This window comes from Gorilla gorilla, chromosome 23, assembly GCF_029281585.2.
Source record: "Gorilla gorilla gorilla isolate KB3781 chromosome 23, NHGRI_mGorGor1-v2.1_pri, whole genome shotgun sequence".
In the NCBI taxonomy this organism is placed as follows: domain Eukaryota; kingdom Metazoa; phylum Chordata; class Mammalia; order Primates; family Hominidae; genus Gorilla; species Gorilla gorilla.
In genome coordinates, this window is record NC_086018.1 from 48,359,485 (window position 1) to 48,380,462 (window position 20,978).

At 59.7% G+C, this 20,978-nt stretch overlaps 1 protein-coding gene across 10 annotated transcripts; it reads right to left on the reverse strand.

The window, feature by feature from the left end:
• Window positions 1–3,428: 3,428 nt before the first annotated feature.
• Window positions 3,429–19,552, reverse strand: DENND6B (DENN domain containing 6B). Of its 10 annotated transcripts, none has more exons than XM_055374442.2 (21): window positions 18,312–18,619; window positions 10,348–10,386; window positions 10,230–10,272; window positions 9,290–9,402; window positions 8,630–8,710; window positions 7,960–8,106; window positions 7,764–7,869; window positions 7,568–7,647; window positions 7,419–7,481; window positions 7,108–7,163; window positions 6,203–6,325; window positions 6,009–6,104; window positions 5,806–5,900; window positions 5,613–5,678; window positions 5,220–5,284; window positions 5,041–5,130; window positions 4,838–4,891; window positions 4,249–4,358; window positions 3,989–4,091; window positions 3,809–3,883; window positions 3,429–3,727 (listed from the first exon to the last, which is right to left on the reverse strand). In XM_055374442.2, exons 1-21 carry the CDS (start codon window positions 18,486–18,488, stop codon window positions 3,605–3,607), a joined length of 1,905 nt encoding a protein of 634 aa, XP_055230417.1. In that variant the 5' UTR covers window positions 18,489–18,619; the 3' UTR covers window positions 3,429–3,604. The 10 variants fall into 10 exon arrangements, with proteins under 10 accessions (XP_055230417.1, XP_030863200.1, XP_055230416.1 ...); XM_031007340.3 differs by having other exon boundaries at window positions 5,794–5,900; XM_055374441.2 differs by having other exon boundaries at window positions 5,794–5,900; window positions 10,348–10,491.
• Window positions 19,553–20,978: the final 1,426 nt, after the last annotated feature.

The window sequence follows — 20,978 nt, forward strand, 5'->3', positions numbered from 1 at the left end:
TGACATCCCAGGCCCCAAGTCCTGGCCTCAGTGCTCCTAGGGTTCCCTGGGCTTGAGAAGAGGTGGTGAACCCTCTGCAGGGCCAGACCTTGGAGCACGCCTCCACTGCCCTCCCAGAACTGGATGTGCTGAGCAGGAGACAGAAGCATTCCCCAAGCCCTTGCCCCCACCCTGGGTCACCCCTCCCTGGGGCCCGCCTTCCACTCAGACCTGCCCCGTCCTTGCAGCTGGTCAGCTTCCTCCTGTCCCCAGCCAGGCATCCCCTCCTCCTCTGCTTCCCCCACCCGGGACCTGCCCCGCCACATCCTGACAAACTCCCCCAGCCTGACTTAGTTCTTTCAGTCTCTGCCTTCTCCCACCCTCAAGCAGCCAGGCCTTGTTCCTGTCCAAAATCTTCCCTTGGGCCTTGAACCACAATCCACATCACGGCCACCCTACCCTTCACTGCAGAGGACCCCAAAATTACCAGGTTCTGACAAGGTTGCCAACTTTTTATCAAAAAAGGAAAAGACAAGGTCCAGTCACAAAAGGACATTTTAATACCAAAACTGTGGGAAGGCCACTATTCTAGACTAAAAGGGAGTCTTTAAATAGCCAGCAGGAAGCTTGAGGGTGAGCAGCTGTCCTTCCTGTCCCTGAGCAGGCCCTGTGTGCACCCTCAGCCCCTAGCCCCACTCCAGATCTGCTCCCAGCCCTTTCCACCCTCTAGGTTCTGTGGTCCCTGTCCTTCGGGAGGCCTGTGACCACAGCAGTCCTCACCCTCGCCAACTAAGTTCTGCCCAGCAAGCCCTCTTGCCTGTGAGGGCTGGCACTCTGGCCAGGGGTAGAGCTGTCTGGACCTTCCTGCCTCTTCACTGACTGCCCCTGGCCTGGTGTGCGTGAGGCGGGGAGGGCCATGGCCCAGCCCTGGACAGAGGCTCGGCCAACTCAGAGCGGCCCTGACACTGGGGGGGCCACAAGAGGCATCCGGACAGATGGAGCTGGCAGGTCTCCACGCCCAGCCCCCACCCATCCACCCCAGGCCACATTCCACCCCAGGCCTCTTCTGCATAGGTGGGGACAGGCCCTGAGGAAGAGGGGCTGGGACACTACCCCCCACCTTAGCCTTGGCTTCTGCCCAGGGCAATGCTGGCCACCCAGCCCGGTTCCCCCCTCAAGTTCCCCCTTCACCCGCCACTATGTGGCCTCACCAGAGCCCTCCAGGGAAGTCTGCTTGTGCATTTCTGGATACGCAGTGGCCAGGGTCCCTGGGGGCTCCTCAGAGACCAGCCTGAAGCCCCTCCCCTGCAGCCATGTGGGTCTGCAGCCCTCAGAAAGCCAAGTGAGGCGAGACTGTGCTGTGGGGAAGCACATGCTGCCATGGTCCTTGGGGTGCGCTCCCCAAAGTGGGGTCACAGTTGTGAGAGAGGTGGGTTGTCTTCCCAAGCTGCCCCGACACCTTGAAGTGGTGGTCCTCAGGGGGCTGGTCACCAGCACAAGGCTTTTGCAGAGGGCCCTGGTGGAGGGCAGCTGATGGCAGGGCCTGTACTGGCCCCCAGGCCCCATCTTATGGAGGTCAGCATTCAAGCTGCCCACACAAGAGGTGCCAGCATCTCTGCAAACCCTCTAGAGACCAAGCCCTCAGTAGGGAGGCTGGTCCCCCTGTGCTACAGTCAGGAGGCCCAAGCTGCATTTGGGGCCAGGACCTTTCTCACCCTTGGGTCCCCGGCTTGCCCCTGCCACAGAACAGGTTTGCCACCTCGGCCTCTATGTGTTCTGGTTCATGTGGTCACATCCTTGGACCCTGCACCAGACATCTGGGGCTTAACAGCTCCCCTTGGTCACCCTCCCGGCTGCCTCCGTGTCTTGTCTGTAGAATGGGGACAGGGACAGGCTGTCCTGGGCTGCAGTTGGGCTGGACAAGTTGACATGTACCAAGTTCTGAGAACTACCTGGCGCCCGGACACCCGACCCCGCTGTCCTTGTGGCTCAGTCACACCCTGCACTGAAGTGGCTGGCAGTGCTCGCTCTCCACCACCTGGCTGGAGGTCTGAGAGCACCAATGAGAACACAAACAGTACGTTGCGCTGAATGAAGGCTACATTCCTCGGACTGAATGGGGGCCTCAGAAGAAAAAGAAAAGTCCCGTCCGGGCGCGGTGGCTCATGCCTGTAATCCTAGCACGTTGGGAGGCCGAGGCGGGCGGATCACGAGGTCAGGAGATCGAGACCATCCTGGCTAACATGGTGAAACCCCGTCTCTACTACAAATACAAAAATTAACCAAGCGCAGTGGCGGGTGCCTGTAATCCCAGCTACTCAGGGAGGCTGAGGCAGGAGAATGGCGTGAACCCGGGAGGCAGAGCTTGCAGTGAGCCGAGATCGCACCACTGCACTCCAGCCTGGGCGACAGAGCAAGACTCCATCTCAAAAAAAAAAAAGAAAAAGAAAAGTCCCTCCCCCAGCCCTGTGTCCCCTGGCCAGCACTCGCCCGGCCTCACAGGGTACAAAGCCCAGTCTCCATGAGTGGCCCTCCCAGCACCCTGTCGGGCATCTGCATGGCTGGCTCGCTCAGATGAGGAGTCTGAGGGTCTGAGTGGTCAGGGGACCTGCTCCCGGGCACACAGTGCGTGATGCTGAGCAGGGCTTGGCTGTCCGGAGCCCTGACAGTACCGTCACTGTGTGCTGTGCAGGGTCAACACCGTACCGCACCGGCCTCAGTGCCTGCAGGTGTCATGGGGGGAGCATACAACCTAGAGGTGGCTCTTAGGGACCTTCACCCCTTACCAAGGAAAGGGAGACATGCAGGCTCCAGCCAGAGGCAGGGTCAGGCCGAAGTCCAGAGCCCCTTGGGCTGCATGTGGGGGATGGACGGACACACTTGGACAACAGGAGCCCTGTCCACCTCCCAGAAGGGACGCACAGAGCTGGTGCCTGGCAGGGGCTCCAGGACTGGGAGCCAGGAAGGTGCTGTGGCTCTCCGAGAGCCAGGCTGAGCCAGCTCTCCTAGCAGAGGTGCTGGGCTGCACACGGCCCCCTGCCCAACCCCTACCTCCCAACAAACCACAGCCCCAAGCAGGCGGGGGCCCAGAGGGGCACCAGGGGTGGTGGGCAGAGCTCTTCACACTGCAAAGTGGTCTCTCTCTTTCTCAAGTTGATGACTATATGCAAAATAGCCTCCCATCCCCAGACAAGACGGAGGCTGTGTCAGGAGAGGCTCCCTCCTGTCCTGGGCAGCCTGTTGGGCTGAAGGAAGCATCACACACAGCGCAGGGGGGTCGGGGGCCAACAGATGGGCACCGGGAGGGGCAGACGGTAGACGCACCCACATCAGCGAGGGCTCCCAGCCTGTCCCCGCCCCCGTCCCAGCCTAAGGTCTGCAGAGGCCAGGTGGGACCCAGGAGGAGGCAAGGCTCTGCCTGCGAGGAACCCCTATGGTCAAGGCCATGCTGTGGTTCCAAATGTCGCCTTTACTGCTGAGACAATCGTGGTGCAGGAAGGGGAGCCTGCAGTCTGGGCGGGGGGCCAAGGAAGGGGAGCGTGTGCTTGGCCCAGTGCCGCCACCACTGGGGAGTGGGAGGCTCAGGCAGACCTAGGGCCCTGGGACTGTGGCCCTTGGCTCTGTTCTAGGGAGGGCACAAGACAGCCTGCAGGTCTTTGGGCAGGGAGCCGATGACCGTCTCGATGTACAGCTGTGCCCGCTGCAGCGTAGCCTCCTTCACAGGGAGCTGGTGGCCCTGAGCCCGCACCTGGAGGGGCAGCCGTGGTCAGGGCAGGCGCACCTCCGTGCCAGGCTGGTGGCACTGGGACAAGGCTGGGAGGCATCTTACCAGCTTCTCACGAAGTTTCAGGACCAGGTCCACGACCTCCACCTCGGACTTGTCTTTCATCCAGGTCTCGATGTTCTGCAGGGCAAGACGGGGTCTACTGTCAGCAAGGCCCCTCACTGCCCTGGGCCTGTGCCCACCCCCACCATGTTCTGGCCCTCCCCAACCCCCAGCCTCTCTCACCGCCTCACAAATAGCCTCCAGGTGCAGGGCCTCCAGCTTCAGGGCCATCTCCTTGTGCCGCTGCCGGTACCAGCCATCAAAATGGGGGGACTTGAAAAACCGCCTGTGGGGATTAACAGGCGGGGGGGCCATGGGGCTGACCCTGGGGATTGACAGGCGGGGGCCATGGGGCTGACCCTGGGGATTGACAGGCGGGGGCCATGGGGCTGACCCTGTGGACCAAGGAGGGCTCAAGCTGCCTGCACCTGCAGTCCACCCACCTGTAGAGACCCAGCCAGTCGCCCTTGAGGATGCAGGTGAGCTGGGGCCCAGCATGTTCCAGGCTACGCAGGAAGTCATCCTGGCTGAAGGGCTGGATCTGGGGGGGAGTCTGAGAGGGGATGGGTGAGCCAGCATGTGGGAACTCGGCCTCACAGGCCTGCACCCGGTACGCTTCCCAGACACACTCCTCACCACTTCTGAAGACCCCCAGCCCCCACCCTGCCTGGCACAGATCCCAGGACAGCCTTTCCCAGGGAGCAGGCCCTGAGCCCCTCCAAGGGTCCTGCCAGCCACCTGCCCTGTGGCCCCCAGTTTCACAAACATGATGGCCTTGAGGCCTGTGGCTCCTGCCCAGCCACGGCCTCCTGCTCCAGACCTTCCCTCCTCCGGGTGAGGGAGGGAACCCACCCTCCATGGACCCCACAGCCACGGCCTCCTGCTCCCGACCTTCCCTCCTCCGGGTGAGGAAGGGAACCCGCCCTCCATGGACCCCATAGCCATGGCCTCCTGCTCCCGACCTTCCCTCCTCCGGGTGAGGAAGGGAACCCGCCCTCCATGGACCCCACAAAACCCCCACAGGACCCCTACCTTCCAGGGCGTGATGCTCTTCTGCAGGGGCATGAGGCTGGCCATGTAGTGCTCCTGGGTGGGGAAGGGAGGGGAGTGAGCCCGGGGACCCATGCCCCCAGCCCCGTCCCCACCAGCCCCGTCCCCTCCAGCCCCATGCCCCCCAGCCCCATCCCCCCAGCCCCGTGCCCCCCAGTCCCATGTCCCCCAGCCCCGGGCCTCACCAGGGGGATGATGAAGCTCTGGGTGAGCTCCAGGAGGTGCCGCCGCAGCAGGGCGCTCTGCACATCTGACGGCCGCTTCTTCTGCACGCCCTGCAGGGGAGAGAGGGCCAGGCCCTTGCTGCGCTTCACACCACACCAGGCTCCCTGCGTCCCCAGCCCCTGCCCCACAAACCATATACCTTGAGCAGCCGTTTGAGCAGCGCCTTGTCGCGGTGGAGGTGGGCCGTGTAAGCGGTGTAGAGGCCTGGCAGGAGGGCACAGCTGGCGCCCCACCCTTCAAGGGCCTCCCTCCCACACTCCTGCAGCCCCACAGAGGAGCCAGGGTGGGGGTCTCATCTGCCTGCAGCCCCATGCCCTTGGCTGCACCTGAAAATCTCACCCACCTGCCCCCCAGACACCGAGACCCACTGAAGAGAAGAGAGCGACCCCTCCCCAAGGGTTCTGAGCTCTGCTGCTGAGTCCTGGAAGAGGATCAGGTGTCTGGGGGCCTGGCTGCCCCACCCGAGAGACCCGCCAGGTACAAGACAGGCCTCTCCACGGTGGAGGGGCTCCAGGTCGAGGGGAGCACAGACCTGGCTTGGTGTCCAGGGTCTTCAACCTTGAAGGCTTTTTCAGCTTGACTTGCTTAGGCAGGTCTCCTACGAGACACGCCCGGTGGCCAGGCCTCAGTGCCCGCCGCTCTGGCCATCCCCACAGGCTCTGAGGCGGCCCCACACTCAATGAGGCTTCTGAGCAGCACCCCCTGCACCTCACCGGGAGCCTGACCTGACATCTTGGGCTCCCCGACTCGGAGGATGTGGGGCCAGTGCTGGAGTGTTTTGATAAAGAAAGGGTTTGTGACTCCCAGGACCACGTTTGGTCTAGACAAACAGAGAGAGAAGAGGCAGAGACAGAGGTCCAGGGAGGTGCAGGAAGGGCGAGAGGCAGGGCGGAGCAAGGGCAAGAGGCGGGGCGGAGGCGGCACTTACGGGGCCTGCGTGCGTGTGGTGAACTCCTTGAACTCGCTGTCATGGATGGTGAAGTAGGGACGGAAGTCGCAGCAGAACCTGAGGGGCTGCAGGCAGCTGTGGGCAGAGGCAGCAGGGAGCAGGTGAGGCAGGGGCAGCCCAGGCACAGCCGAGATGGTCCAGCTTCCCCAGCCGGGACCGGGCCAAGGCAGTACCTGGTCAAGGCCAGCACCATCTCCGAGGACACGTCGGGCGAGGGTGCCAGGACTAGCAGGGGCTCCCCGAGGAGCATGAGCTCCCACAGTGTCTGCATATGAGTCAGCACAGGCCGGAAGCACCTGGGGCCGGGCAGGAAGGTCGGGGAGGTCAGGCAGGGGCTGAGACTCCTGGCCCTGGCCCCGCTCTCCCACCGTTCACCCAGGCTGGCCCAGGCGCTGGTTGCTCCAGGGTGAAGACAGATCTATCTGAAGATGTGTCTCGGGTTATCATGGCAACCCCAAGCTGTGACAATCCACCTGTGCTGGGCCTGGCCCTGGGAATGGGGGACTCAACCTGGACCCACCTGTGAGGGACCAGCCATCCTGAAGTGGCCCCAAAGCCGGGGCAGGGTCTGCTGACCTGGGCTGGGGGGGTACCCGCCCAGACCCCTCCCGTCACCCTGTGCCCACCCCAAGTGCAGCCCTGGCTCCTGCCGGGCCCAGCACAGAGCAGGATGGTCTCAAAGCCCAGGCTCCCTTGCAGACTCGTCCAGAGGCAGAGAAGGTGGCCTCAGGCAGTGAATCTCTCCTGACAGCCTCTCCTTGACACCTGTCTTTCAGAACCTCCTGCCCACTGTGCCTATTTCCACTGGCTGCAGACATGTGGGCACCTGCTTCCTCTTCTAGACAATTCTCCCTCCTTCCTTCCAGAACTGTCCCAAGGGGTACTCAGGATGAGCGCTGCCTCCCTTGGGCAGTCCCCACATGGCGCTGGCCATACACACACACACGTGCACACATGCACTCACGCAGACACACACGCACACACACATACTCGCACACAGATGCACACATGCACGTACATGCACGTGCACACACAGTGAGCTTCTCAAAAGCAGTGCGCAGAACCCTAGGGGGCTCACCTGAACAGGTCCAGCTCGTGGACGCTAGCAAGAACCACTGGGGCTGGCAGCAGGTTCTGAGAGGAGGAGAGTGTAGGTCAGGGCCAAGGGGAGGCTGGCACCCCTTGGGCCCCAAGCAGCCCCTGCCTCACAGCACAGGGGAAGGTGGAGAGCACCCAGCCCTACACCAACACACAGCCTGTGGCTTTGCCTGGGTTTGACAACCCGGCAGGGTGAACCAGGGAAGCAGGTGTGGGACCACCCAGCCCAGGAGCAGGACTCAATCGGGTGAAGCCCAACTGTCTCAGCTCCACCTCCGCCTCAGCTCCCACCTCTTGGTCATACTGCTTCGGAGGACTGGACTCGGACTTGTCCACCCTGGATGGGATGCGCACCTGGGAGAAGGAGGGAGCAGCTGCCAGAGGGAGTAGGGCATCCCCACACACCTGCAGAGCCTGCTCCCCAGCCAGTTGGCTCTCACCTGGACAACAACGCCCATGACAGGTAGGTTCAGGGTCTGCCCAGGCGCAGGCGCCGGCCACTGGTCGATCTCACTGCACACTGCGGATGCAGTAGCCCGCATCAGGACCCTCCCCAAGGAGAAGCTGCTGCCGAGCCCACCAGGGGCCACAGCTGGGATGATGAGACCATGATAGCCATGACTGATGGCCACTCACCTGCTTCCAGGCAGGGCGCCAGCTTGTCAAAGTACTCGGGGGCGATGAGGCTTAGCAGCGCTTGGAACAGCCGGACAAAGGGCAAGCGGGACACCAGCACCAAAGACTGCAGGGCCACGGGGCCAGTTAGAGGCCCAGTGCCAGGCCTCACCCTCGCCACTCAGGAGCCCACGGGGACCACCGAAGCCACGCTCACCTGGAGCTGGCCCAGGGTAGCACGTCCCACCAACTTCACAGGACAGCTGCCCCGGGAACGCCTGACTCGGACCCCAGAATTATTAGACAGGAGAAAACCCAACACCGAACTCCCTGGGTGGCGGCCGGTGGGGCTGGACCCTAAGGCCTTCGGAGGGAAATGCATGGTGGCCAGAATTTCTAGAACGACCTCCCCAGGGGCTGAGCAGCTTTTACTCTTGGCCTATGGCTTCCAGGCTGGGTTGCCCTGACCCTGACAGTGTGATGACCCTCCAGCCATCAGTGAGGGGCAGCAATGTCCTGGACCAGGACAGAAGGGCCTTGGGTCCCATGCCAGGCAAGGACAGGGTGGGGGGGGGCGGTGAGGACAGGGCGGGGGGGTGGCGAGGACAGGGCAGGGGGATGGCGAGGACAGGGCGGGGGGGCCACGAGGACAGGGCGGGGGGGGGCGGCAAGGACAGGGCGGGGGGGGCGGCAAGGACAGGGCGGGGGGGGCGGCAAGGACAGGGCGGGGGGGGCGGCAAGGAGAGCTGGACACAGCCCAGGTGGGGCTGCAGGAGGGGTGGGCACTGCTGGAGGCTCAGGGCCCCTTGCCCGCCCACAGCCCCTCCTGCTGCCTGCCAGCTCCTGCCTCTCTTGAGGTGCCAGCCCAGAGTGGCCAAGCAGCGCACCTTCTGGAAGTAGCCCCTCTTCACAGAGCTGTCCTTCACCTGCCTGAAGTACACGTAGCCGAAGTAGTGTGCCGGCTCCCTCTGGAAGGAGCATGGTGTTAGCCAGGCACGCCCCATCCAGACCACCTGGCCAGAGCACGGTGTTAGCCAGCCATGCCCCACCCAGACCACCTGGCCAGCCCCAGGGCTGGGAGTGGCAAGGAGCATGCAGGGACTGTTGCAGATGGAAGCCTGGAGAACCAGGAGGCTCCTGGAGCTGCTGTCCGTGCACTCTGGCCACCAAGGTGGAGGCCAGGAGGTCCTGGGCTCAGAAGGTGGGTAACACCCCTGCTGATACAGCAGGGAGTCCGCTGGTGTGGTGGAGAGGGGCTCGGGGGGCTGGGGGCCCTGGGAGGGCCCCTGTTCAACTATGCAGATGCCCAGCCACGGATGTGTGGTACCAAGGGAAAGTCCCAGGGACCCTGGGGAGACCCTGGAAGAGCTGGCCCATCCTCAGTTGGGGCTGGTGCCTGGGACTGCAGGGCCAGTGGGGCCTGGCCAGCTCCTCTCCTGCCACACAGGGCCCAGGCACTCTGAAGGGGCTTCTCCTACCAGCCTGACCCTGGCAGGATCCTTGGGGAGCAGGGGAGAAGCAGGCCAGAGACGCAGCCCAGTGCTCACCTGCAGTGCCACAGGGGCCCTGCTGTTGTAGTGCCTGTCGTCGGCATGCCAGGGGCTCCTCTGCCCTCCACACTGGCGCATGCGGAAGCTGAACTGAGTGTCTCCAAGGCAGCCTGAGAAGGGGCAGCCCCACCACACGGGTCAAGGCTGGGAGCCTCTTCTGCAGGCCCTGGAGCTGGTGACCGGGGAGCAAGGGCCCTGCGAGCCTGGCCTCTGCTGGTAAATATACCCCAGAAACCAGCCTGGCTAACACAGTGAAACCCCGTTTCTACTAAAAATACAAAAATTAGCCAGGCATGGTGGCACACACCTGCAATCCCAGCTACTCAGGAGGCTGAGGCAGGAGAATCACTTGAACTTAGGGGGCAGAGGTTGCAGTGAGCTGAGATGGTGCCATTGCACTCCAGCCTGGGTGACAGAGTAAGACTCCGTTTAAATAAAAAAAGCCCCAGAAAGAATGCCCAGCCCAAGGGGTCTATGTTTCCCAATGGGCTCCTATTCTGACTTCTGTACACCCTTCACCTGCAAGTCTTAGAATATATTCGCATAGAAAAGCACCTTCAACTTCTCTGGGAGATTGGCTCGACCTGCTTGAGACAGAAAACCAGGCACTAGAAAATGGCCACCCAGATGTCTATACCCTGGGGCAGGAGCAGGAGGGAGGCCCAGCCCCTGGCGGCCACTGTGTGGCGTGTAGGAGACTGACTATTGGTCCCTCTGCAAAGAGACACCCTTTCTACATGAATCTGGGGACCGGCCTGACCTGCTGCAACGCGGGGCTCTGGGTGCCTCCACGAAGTGGGCATGGGGCTGGTGCTGCTCACCCCTGTGGCACTCTGGGCACCGTGGGCAGCCGAGGCAGCCGTGATGCCCCTGGCCCGGGCTACAGGGACGCCCAGCTGGCTTCATGTCCAGCCCCAGGAAAGGTGGGGTTGCCTACCTGAGTGCGAGTCGGGAAAAGACAGGTAGCAGATGCTGCTTTTCTGAAACATATAAAACCCCGGTGAGGGCCGACCCACTCCTGGGTCCTGTCCATTCCCAAGAGGGCCGGGACTCACCTCCTTGTCTGTGAGCCGGAAGTCATTCGGATACACCAGCTGCAGAGGAAGACAGAGTGCTTGGTGACACCATCTGCCCGAGGAGGCGACACCCCTCGATAGCATCTGCTGGACTGTGACCGTCCCAGCAGCTGCAGCGTCTGTCTGTGGGGCGCAGGTCAGTGCCCATGGTACTGGCTCGCCCCCTGCTCCCTGTTCCAACAGCATGCTGCATCCTCCCCACACCATCTTCTCTGTGTTCCGACAGCATGCTGCATCCTCCCCACACCATCTTCTCTGTGTTCCGACAGCATGCTGCATCCTCCCCACACCATCTTCTCTGTGTTCTGAGAGCATGCTGCATCCTCCCCACACCATCTTCTCTGTGTTCCGACAGCATGCTGCATCCTCCCCACACCATCTTCTCTGGCTATGATGTCTGGCTCCTTGCTGACCCGCTCCTATCTCTGACCTCCAGGCACCAGGCCCCGGGCAACTCCCCTGCCGGCCAGAGGCTTCTCTACTCCCACCTCCCCAGGCCCCTCTCAGTAAGAGGCCAGCACAATTGGGTGGGCTTCCTGACCCCTTTCTCACACCCCTGGTCCTCACAGCCACCCAACCACCTCTCGCCCAGACTGCAGTTGGGCCCCCCTGCCCCTACCCACCCGGACATCTGTTCACAGCATCAGAAGGATAGTGCTTCAGAGACCCAGAGGCCCCCTCACCCGGGATGGTCACGGGGCTCCACCTGGCTGGTCCTCCATCTCCCTCACCACCCGCCAAGCCAGAGGCCCCCTCACCTGGGACGGTCACGGGGCCCTGCCTGGCTGGTCCTCCAGCTCCCTCACCACCCGCCAAGCCAGAGGGCCCCGGTCGTGCTGCTCCCCCAGCCTTTGCTCAGATGCAGGCCCAGAAGCACCCCTGCCCCACGATGGCAGCTTGCTGTCAGGCCCTCTCCCCATCCTGCTCAGCAGTCTTCACCCACCTTCCCCCTGCCAGGGCCTGTGCCCCACCTGTAGCGCCCAGCCGGACAAGCCCTGCACCCCCAGGAGTGGACAGTGGGGGAGAGCATGATGCTAAGCAGGCGCTGAATGACTTGGAAGACAGGTGTGCGCTGACAGAGGCGGCAGGTGGGGCAGGTGAGCCTGGGAGCCCAGCCCAGTAGGTCCACGCACACATGGACCACTTTCCCTCTAGGGAGCTCCCAGAGCCCCCATTCCCAGTGGGCCCTGCAATGTCTCCTGGGCTGCCTGAAGCCTGCCGGGAGGGCCTCTGCACACTGTCCCCTCCTCATCCCATCTGCCCAGCTTCTCCACTGAGTTGGGTTTAGGCTATAACAAGGCTTCTTCCAAGGTGTGCCCTGAGCCCCCAGAGAGTGAGGAGCCGGGCCCTGGATGAAAGCATCTGCCATTTTGTTTTTGAGAGACAGGGTCTCGTTCCCTCACCCAGGCTGCAGCGCAATGGCACAATCACAGCTCACTGCAGCCTCGAACTTCTAGGCTCAAGCGATCCTCCCGCCTGAGCCTCCTGAAGTGCTGGGAGTGCAGGCGTGAGCCACGCCCAGCTTGCTCTGTGAAAATAGCTCTGCTCTTCTGTTTGCTCTGGGCTTGCTACCGTGGTCCTGCTTTGTCTCTTCCGATGCAGAGTAAGTCTCTCTAAGGACCCTGTCCTGGTTACTTTTGCCTCCCAGCACCTGGCACAGAACAGACCCTCCCCAAATACAGTGTTTGTGGAATGTGTGAAGAGGTGTCTGAGGTTTACCAGAACAGGTGGGTGGAGGGGAGCTAAACAGGCACCAAGGAGTGGTCAGGAGGAGGACGAGGGAGGAAGCTGGGAGTAGGCTGGACCCACAGGGGTGCCTCAGGATAGCTCCATGAGGGGCTGGAGATATAGGGCCACTCAGCCTGAGCCTTCATGTGTCTGCACTGAGGAGGGCTGAGAAAAGGCGGGTACCTTCTGCCTGGGGTCAGGACTCTGCACCTGGTCTGCCAGTCACAGGAGCCTGTGGCCTCTGAGCTCTGTGCCCATGCCCAGGGGGCCCTCAGCATGTCTGACCAGGGAAAGCCACATTCTCAGGCTCATCCTTTTTGAGAGTGTCCCTGGGGCCCAGGTACAGCCTGAAGCTGAGTACTAAGCCAGGGGTCAGGCCACCCAGGGTTGGCCACGCCAAGGTAAGGGGACAAATGGAGCTGATCTTCAGGGCAAGAAGGCCTCCCAGGCCAGGCTGTGCCCTGCTCGGGGTTCCATGAGGGTCTTGCCCTTTTCGCCTGAGCCCTGCACAGGTCCCTGCTCCTGGTCACCAGTCACCCGGAGGAAGACTGGGGTTGGGAGCTTGGTTTGGAGAAGGCACATGCAGGGAGCAGTTCTCAAGGTATGGCCGGGCCACCCTGGGATCCCAGGGGTCACAGCCCTTCTCCCGTGTGAGAGCCTCCTCTCTCATCTTCACCCTCAGGTCCAGCATGGCTCCCAGAAGCCGCGGTGTGTCCTGTCCTGGAGGGCTGAATGCAGTGCTGATGAGAATCCAGCTGTTTTCCATTTGGTCGGACTTTTTATTATTTATTTATTTTTTGAGACGGGGTCTTGCTCTGTCACCAGGCTGGAGTGCACTGACGTGATCTCAGCTCACTGCAAACGCCATCTCCCGGGTTCAAGCGATTCTCCTGCCTCAGCCTCCTGAGTAGCTGGGACTAAGGGTGCATGCCACCATGCCCGGCTACCATTTTTGTATTTTTTAGTAGAGACAGGGCTTCACCATATTGGCCAGACTGGTCTCAAACTTCTAACCTCGTGATCCACCTGCCTTGGCCTCCCAAAGTGCTAGGATTACAGGTGTGAGCCACCGCGCCCAGCCCTTCTAACTCTCAAAAATGTTTTTTAAGACAAGGTCTCACTGTCACCCAGGCTGGAGTGCAGTGGTGCGAACACAGCTCATTGCAGTCTCGACCTCCTGGGCTCAAGCAAACCTTCCACCTCAGCCTCCTGAGTAGCTGGGACTACAGGCGTGCGCCCCCACACATGGCCGATTTTTACACTGTTGTGCTACAGGCGTGCGCCCCCACACATGGCCGACTTTTACACTGCTGTGTAGAGATTGGGTCTTGCTATGCTGCCCAAGCTGGTCTCAAACTCCTGGACTCAGCCTTCCAAGCAGCTAGAACTACAAGCCTGTGCTACCACGCCCAGCTAATTTCCTTGGTTTTACTCCTGGTAAACATTGATAGATATAACCAATATTAAAAAAAAAAAAAACTCTTTGGGGTCCTCAATAATTTTTTTTTTTTTTGAGACGGAGTCTGGCTCTGTTGCCCAGGCTGGAGTACAGTGGCGCGATCTCAGCTCACTGCAAGCTCCGCCTCCCGGGTTCACGACATTCTCCTGCCTCAGCCTCCTGAGTAGCTGGGACTACAGGCGCCCGCCACCATGCCCCGCTAATTTTTTGTATTTTTAGTAGAGATGGGGTTTCACCGTGTTAGCCAGGATGGTCTCGATCTCCTGACCTTGTGATCCGCCTGCCTCGGCCTGCCAAAGTGCTGGGATTACAGGCGTGAGCCACCGCGCCCGGCCAATAATTTTTAAAACTACAAAAGTGTCCTAAGACTGCAGAGTATGGGCACTGCTGCCTGGGAGGGCATGGCTGCCAGAGTGAAAGTGGTATTCTAACTGACCAGAGTTCACTCCAGAGACCTCTGAGGGAGCTGGGGTGTTGAGAGGTAAATTTTCCAATAGAAAAAAAATTTTTGTCTTTTTTTGTTTGTCCTGAGACAGAGTCTCACTCTGTCACCCAGCCTGGAGTGCAGTGGCGTGATCTCCGCTCACTGCAACCTTTGCCTCCCAGGTTCAAGCGATTCTCTTGCCTCAGCCTCCAGATAGCTGGGATTACAGGCGTGCCACAATGCCTGGCTAATTTTTTATATTTTTAGTGGAGATGGGGTTTCACCATGTTGGCCAGGCTGGTGGTCTCAAACTCCTGACCTCAGGTGATCCGCCTGCCTTGGCTTCCCAAAGTGTTGGGATACAGGCATGAGCCACCATGCCCAGCCTTGTTTTGTTTTTTTTTTTTCTTGAGACAGAGTCTTGCCCTGTTGCTCAGGCTGGAGTGCAGTGGCACAATCTTGGCTCACTGCAAACTCCGCCTCCTGGGTTCACACCATTCTCCTGCCTCAGCCTCCCAAGTAGCTGGGACTACAGGTGCCCACCACCATGCCTGGCTAATGCTTTTTTTTTTTTTTTTTTTTCAGTAGAGACGGGGTTTCACCGTGTTAGCCAGAATGGTCTCGATCTCCTGACCTTGTGATCCGCCCGCCTCAGCCTCCTAAAGTGCTGGGATTACAGGCGTGAGCCACCACGCCTGGCTTGTTTTTTGTTTTTTAACAGACAGGGTCAACCTCCAACGCCTGGACTCAAGCAGTTCTCCCACCTCAGCCTCCCAAGTAGCTGAGACTACAGGTTTGTGCCACCATGCCTGGCTCTTTTTTTTTTTTTTTTCCTTTTTGAGAGCTGCACTCCAGCTCTGTCACCCAGGCTGGAGTGCAGTGGCATGATCTCAGCTCACTGCAACCTCCACCTCCCGGGTTCAAGCAATTCTCCTAACTCAGCCTCCAGAGTAGCTGGGATTACAGGCATACAATGCCCGGCTAATTTTTTGTATTTTTAGTAGAGACAGGGTTTCACCATGTTGCCCAGGCTGGTCTCGAACTTCTGAGCTCGTGCAATCCGCCTGCCTCAGCCTCCCAAAGTGCTAAGATTATAGGCATGAGCCACTGCGCCCGGCCTCATTTTGTATTTTTTGTAGAGATGTGGATTTTGCTATATTGACCAGGCTGGTCTAGAACTCCTGGGCTCAAGTGCTCCTCCCACTGTGGGCTTCCAAAGTGCTAGGATTACAGGCATGAGCCAGCACGCCTAGCCTTTTTTTTTTTTTTTTTTTTAAATTTTGTTTTGAGACAGGTTCTTGCTGTAACCCAGGCTGGAGTGCAGTGGTGATCATGGCTCACTACAGCCTCGAATTCCTGGGCTCAAGCAATCCTCCAGCCTCCTGAGTAGCTATAACTACAGGTGCATGCCACCACACCTGGCTAATTTATTTTTAATTTTGGTAGAGACAGGGTCTCACTATGTTTCCTAGGCTAGTCTGGAACACCTGGCCTCAAGTGATCCTCCTGCCTCAACCTCCTAAAGTGCTGGATTATAGGCAGGAGCCACTGCGCCCAGCCCAAGAGGTGAGTTTTCAAGAGCTGAGAAGGCGGAGCCAGGCCCTTTCCTAAGCTGACCTGTACACTCTAGTCACCCCACAGTCCTGCCCAGCCCCTCTCAAGCCAGACCCCTTGTCACCCCACAGCCCTGCTGGCCCCTCTCAAGCTGGACCCCTCATCTCACAAGCAGGCTGCACTGCACTCATTTCCATGATGCTCCCATGTGTACAGTTGCGGGGGTATCCTGTGAGGGCTAAGGGGGAGTCCTGTGAGCACTATGGACTCTGAACCACTTACTCTCCATATCACTGGCACATAGTGTGAACTCCTAAAGGGCAAGAGCCTTGTCTACTCACTTACATGCTGGGCACCAGTACTGTGGGGCTGGGCTGGTGATAGCTGCTCAATGTGATCTACGGTTTTGTTTTTTGAGACGGAGTTTCGCTCTTGTTGCCCAGGCTAGAGTGCCATGGCGCGATCTCGGCTCACCGCAACCTCCGCCTCCTGGGTTCAAGCGATTTGCCTGCCTCAGCTTCCTGAGTAGCTGGGATTACAGGCGTGCGCCACCACGCCCGGCTAATTTTGTATTTTTAGTAGAGACAGGGTTTCTCTATGTTGGTCAGGCTGGTCTCAAACTCCTGAACTCAGGTGATCCGTCCGCCTCAGCCTCCCAAAGTGCTGGGATTACAGGCGTAAGCCACCACGCCCAGCCTTCAAAGTGATTTACTGAATGAGTAACTGAATCACCAGCTCCTTGCCTTTTGCTTATGTTGGCATTTTGGGAGAGGGGTTACCTGAAACAGGACCCCCTCCCCTGTCTCTTCTCAGCGTCCAAGACTTATTTACCTAAGCCCATTCCTTCCTCTGAGCTGCATGCATCCCAACTAGAGTCTTCCTTCCACATCGCAGAACCAAGCACAGTCCTGGGGCTTTGCAGTGCTTAGCTGGGCTGAGCTGTGACTGAGTTGCACAGTGGGTGCTCCCTAAGTCTGTAAGTGACTAAAACGACCTCGATCTTCCCTGTGACTTCCAGGTGAGGGAGGAAAGGCAAGAGTCATGTGCTCAGGCCCCGGTGGATCCACTGCCAGGTTTCTGCACAGACTCAGTGATCTGCAGGTGCCCAGGTCACTGCTATGGAGGGTTTCGGACATGGACCTGGGTCCCCAACACTCTGCCAGCTGACCATGCCCCCAGTCCGAGCTGAGCATCCCCAGCAAAAGCTCAGGAGTCCAAGCACACACAGCCTTCAACAGCTCAGAAATAACTTTCCGAATGGGTTTTAGAAAATAACACGAGAATGTCTTAAGGAACAGAGGAACCTCCTTTTTTTTTTTTTTGAGATGGAGTCTCACTTTGTCGCCCAGGCTGGAGCGCAATGGTGCGATCTCTGCTCACTGCAACCTCCCCCTCCCGGGTTCAAGCCATTCTCCTGCCTCAGTCTCCAGAGTAGCTAGGACTACAGGAGTGTGCCACCACGCCCGGCTGATTTCTGTATTTTTAGTGGAGATGTGGTTTCACCATGTTGGCCAGGATGGTCTCAAACTGCTGACCTTGTGATCTGCCTGCCTCGGCCTCTCAAAGTGCTGGGATTACAGGCATGAGCCACCGCGCCCGGCCAGGAACCTCTTAACTTCTTTTGCGATTTTGTGGGGAACAATCTGGGCAACAGTATTGAACTAAGAAAGGTTTTCAACCCTGGGCAGGTCACCACACTTCTTGGTACTCAGCCCCCACCCAGTGGTGCTGTTTGAGGCTGTGCACCTGCTGGGGACCGTGTGTGGTGGGAGGGGCTCCAGAGAGTGCTAGAGTTAACGCTTTTCTGTTTAGAAGACTATATGCTTCTTATGGCCTCTTGGAGTTCAGCAGGGCCTTAGAAAGTATCTCCCAACCACAGAGACGTGCTGCCTGGCTTTCCTGATGATGATGATTTGGCCTCATCTTGGACACCTGCGGTAATAGAGAGCTCACTACCTCTCAGGAGGTTCCTTGCGCCAGTGCGGGGAAGCCTCCCTCCATCTGCAGGTGGGCCTCCCCTGTGCTGGTCAGCTCCCTGGTGTGTGTTACACAGGACACAGAGAAGATCATCCTGCGGGGCCTCCCTGGAGGAAAGGAGGCTGCCTGTGTGGGTAGGTGAGTGGAGGCCTGCAGGCAGCAGAAAGACCACATCGAAAGCCCACGGGCACAGCCGATGGACAGACCCCCACGAGCAAGAACACCACACGACGCAGGTGGAGGGACAGGGGCCCATGGGGTCTGGATCTGATTCTAGGTGAACAAGGAGGCGCTGCAGGGTTTTAAGCAGGAGAGCCACAAAGGTTGAACTCTGGGGTGCAGCTGGGGCGGGGATGACATCAGTGATGGCAGCAAAGGAACGGATCCGAGACCTTTGTTGCAGAAGGAGCCGTCAGCCTCGCCTATGCCCAGAGATGGGATGCGGAGCGGTGGGTAAGCTTGGGACTCTGGCGGGAGCCACTGAGGGGATGAAGGTGTCACTGCTCCAGTGGGGAATGGATGGGGGGAGATGTGAGACATTTACTGGGAAAAATCGAAAGAGTACCACTTAGGTTATGCAAAATGCTCCATCCCAATGTGAAGAGATCCGACTCCGAGCAGCTCGCCTTCCCTCCTCGGCCTGGGGAGCGCTTCTGGAGCCCGGAGAAGAGGCCCCTCCAGGAGGCGGCGGCCGAAGGCCAGGGAGAGTGCGGGGCGGCCGAGGGCCCCAAGCGAGGCGGGACTGGCCCCGACAGGCGCAGCCCTGCCCACCCGCCCGCACCCGCGCTCGCGCCCGCTCACCTCCAGCGCCTGGCCCAGCTCCAGGTCGAAGGTGACCACGCACACGCACTCCAGCCAGGCGGAGAAGCGCGCCCAGGGCGCCGCCGGGGTCCGCGCCGCGCGACCTGAAGACGTGGGTCCAGCCGCGCCCAGGCAGCCGCGAGCCCTGCGAGGCCCTGTGCCCAACAGTGCGTCCATGGCGGCGGCCGCGGGTTGCCGGGGGAACGCGGGCGGGGGCGGCGCGCGTCCGGGCCGCTCCTCAGAACAGTCGAGCGGCCGCCGCGGCCCAGTGCGGCTCCAGCGCGGCCGCGCGCCCCCTAGCGCCCGAGAAGCGCCAGCGGCCGGGCGCCGCCCAGGGCACCAGCGAGCCGGGCGCGCGCGGGCCAGAGCGGCCGGAGCCCACTGGGGGACTTCCGGGGAAGCGGCGGCACTGGGGCCTTCCAGGGTCCACGCAGTCTGAGGCCCGAGAGAGTCGGTTCGGCCCCGGTGTTCGCGGATCCCGGCTCGCGGGAGCCTCGGGGACAGGCCAGGGAGGCAGAGCAAGCTGCAGCCAGCCGACGCCGGGCTCGTCGGGCTTCGCAGGTCCGGCCAGCCTACCTCGCCCCACCGCGCAGGGGCCAGCGGCGTCGCGGGCGTTTTCGTGGCGGAATGGCGTCCTCACTGAGCGCCCAGCCACCACCGCGGACTCGCGCTCGCTTCCTCTGGGGCCGGCGCGGCCTGGGGTCGTGTCTGACCGCGGGTGTCCACGCGACGCCTCTGCAGTTTCACTTTCCGGGGGAATCGCGGGGACCTGGAGCGAACTCTTCCCTCCCTCGCGAGGGCCCCGGGCCCCGCTGTGGTCCACAGAGCACCTTGAGGCCCGGCGTGGAAGGGCGAGTTTGGGGCTGTCGGTAACTTAATGAGGCACGCCTTTGAGTCGTGGGCCTCATGACGTTTCCGTGGAAGGCGGGCCGCATATTCTGTGGTGGTCCCTTCAGATTACCACGTGTTGGCCAGACGCGGTGGCTCACGCCTGTAATCTCACCGCTTTGGGAGGCCGAGGTGGGGTGGCGGATCACGAATCCAGGAAATCGAGACCAACCTGGTGAAACCCCGTCTCCACTGAAAATACAAAAATTAGCCGGGCGTGGTGGCTGGCGAGCGCCGTAACCCCAGCTACTGGGGAGGCTGAGGCAGGAGAATCGTTTGAACCCCGTAGGCGAAGCTTGCAGTGAGCTGAGATGTCGCCATTGCACTCCAGCCTGGGCGACAGAGTGAGACTCCATCTCAAAAATAAAAAAATAAAAGATTACCACGTGTTGTTCGGATCATGTGGCCTAGGTGTGGGGTAGGCTGTCCCATCTAGGTTTGTCACATAACAAAATCGCCTAATGACACATTTCTCAGGACATAGCTTCACCGTTGAGTAGCACATGGCTGTATTGTTTTTTGTTTGTTTGTTTCTGTTGTTTTTTTTGAGACAGAATGTTGCTCTTGTTGCCCAGGCAGGGGTGCAATGGCATGGTCTTGGCTCACTGCAACCTCTGCCTCCTGGGTTCGAGTGATTCTCCTGCCTCAGCCTCCCGAGTAGCTGGAATTACAGGCGTGCACCACCACGCCAGGCTAATTTCTGTATTTTTGGTAGAAACGGTTTCACCATTTTGGCCAGGCTGGTCTTGAACTCCTGAGCTCAGGTGATCTGCCCGCCTCGGCCTCCTGAAGTGTTGAGATTACACGCGTGAGCCACTGTGCCAGGCCCGACTGTATAGCTTTTATTTTTATTTTTAGAGGAAAGGTCTCACTCTCTCCCAGGATGGAGTGCAGTGGCCCATTGCAGCTCACTGCAGCCTCCATCTCCTGGCTCAAGCTATCCTGCCATTCAGTCTCCTGGGTAGCTGAGGCTACAGGCACACGCCGCCATACCCCATTATTTTTTTATTTTTATTTTTTGTTCGTTTTTGTGGAGATGGGGTCTCATGCTGCCTGGGCTCATTTTCATTTCTCTTGGGCGTGCATAGAAACCAAATTGCTGAGGCATAACCTGGGTATATGTTTAGCTTTCCCCAAAGCAGCCATACATTTAAAAACATTCCTACCAGGCCAGGCGAGGTGGCTCATGCTTGTAATCCCAGCACTTTGGGAGGCTGAGGCTGGTGGATCACCTGAGGTCAGGAGTTTGAGACCAACCTGGCCAACATGGTGAAAACCCGTCTCTACTAAAAAATACAAAAATTAGCCAGGCATAGTGGCGGTCGCCTGTGATCCTAGCTACTCAGGAGGCTAAGGCATGAGATCGCTTGAACCTGGGAGGTGGAGGTTGCAGTGAGCCGAGATCGAGCCACTGCACTCCAGCCTGTGTGACAGAGCGAGACTTTGTCTCAAAAAAAGATAAAAAAAGAAAATAGAAACATTCCTACCAACAGTTTATGTTTCCTTTGCTCCACATCCTTCCCAACATTTGGTGTTGCCAAGCATCTTCATTGTAGCCAGCCAATGAGTGAGTAGTGGTATCTTGTGATTTTTAAAATTTTATTTATTTTATAGAGAAGAGATCTCATCCTGTCACCCAGGCTGGAGTTCAGTGATGTCATCATAGCTCACTGCAGCCTGGAACTCCTGGGCTCAAGGGATCCTCCTGCATCGGCCTCCCAAGTAGCTGCAACTACAGGCATGTGCCACCGTGCCTGGGTATTCTTGTGGTTTTGATTT

Excerpts from the sequence above, each read along its gene's own strand:
- DENND6B (XM_019018335.4), bottom strand. The coding sequence starts at position 10,704 with ATGGTGTGGGGAGGATGCAGCATGCTCTCAGAACACAGAGAAGATGGT. Across the intron at positions 10,273-10,347 it reads TCCGGCTCACAGACAAGGAG|AAAAGCAGCATCTGCTACCT; the intron begins GTGAGTCCCGGC and ends TATATGTTTCAG. Across the intron at positions 7,870-7,959 it reads CTACCCTGGGCCAGCTCCAG|TCTTTGGTGCTGGTGTCCCG; the intron begins GTGAGCGTGGCT and ends GTGGCCCTGCAG.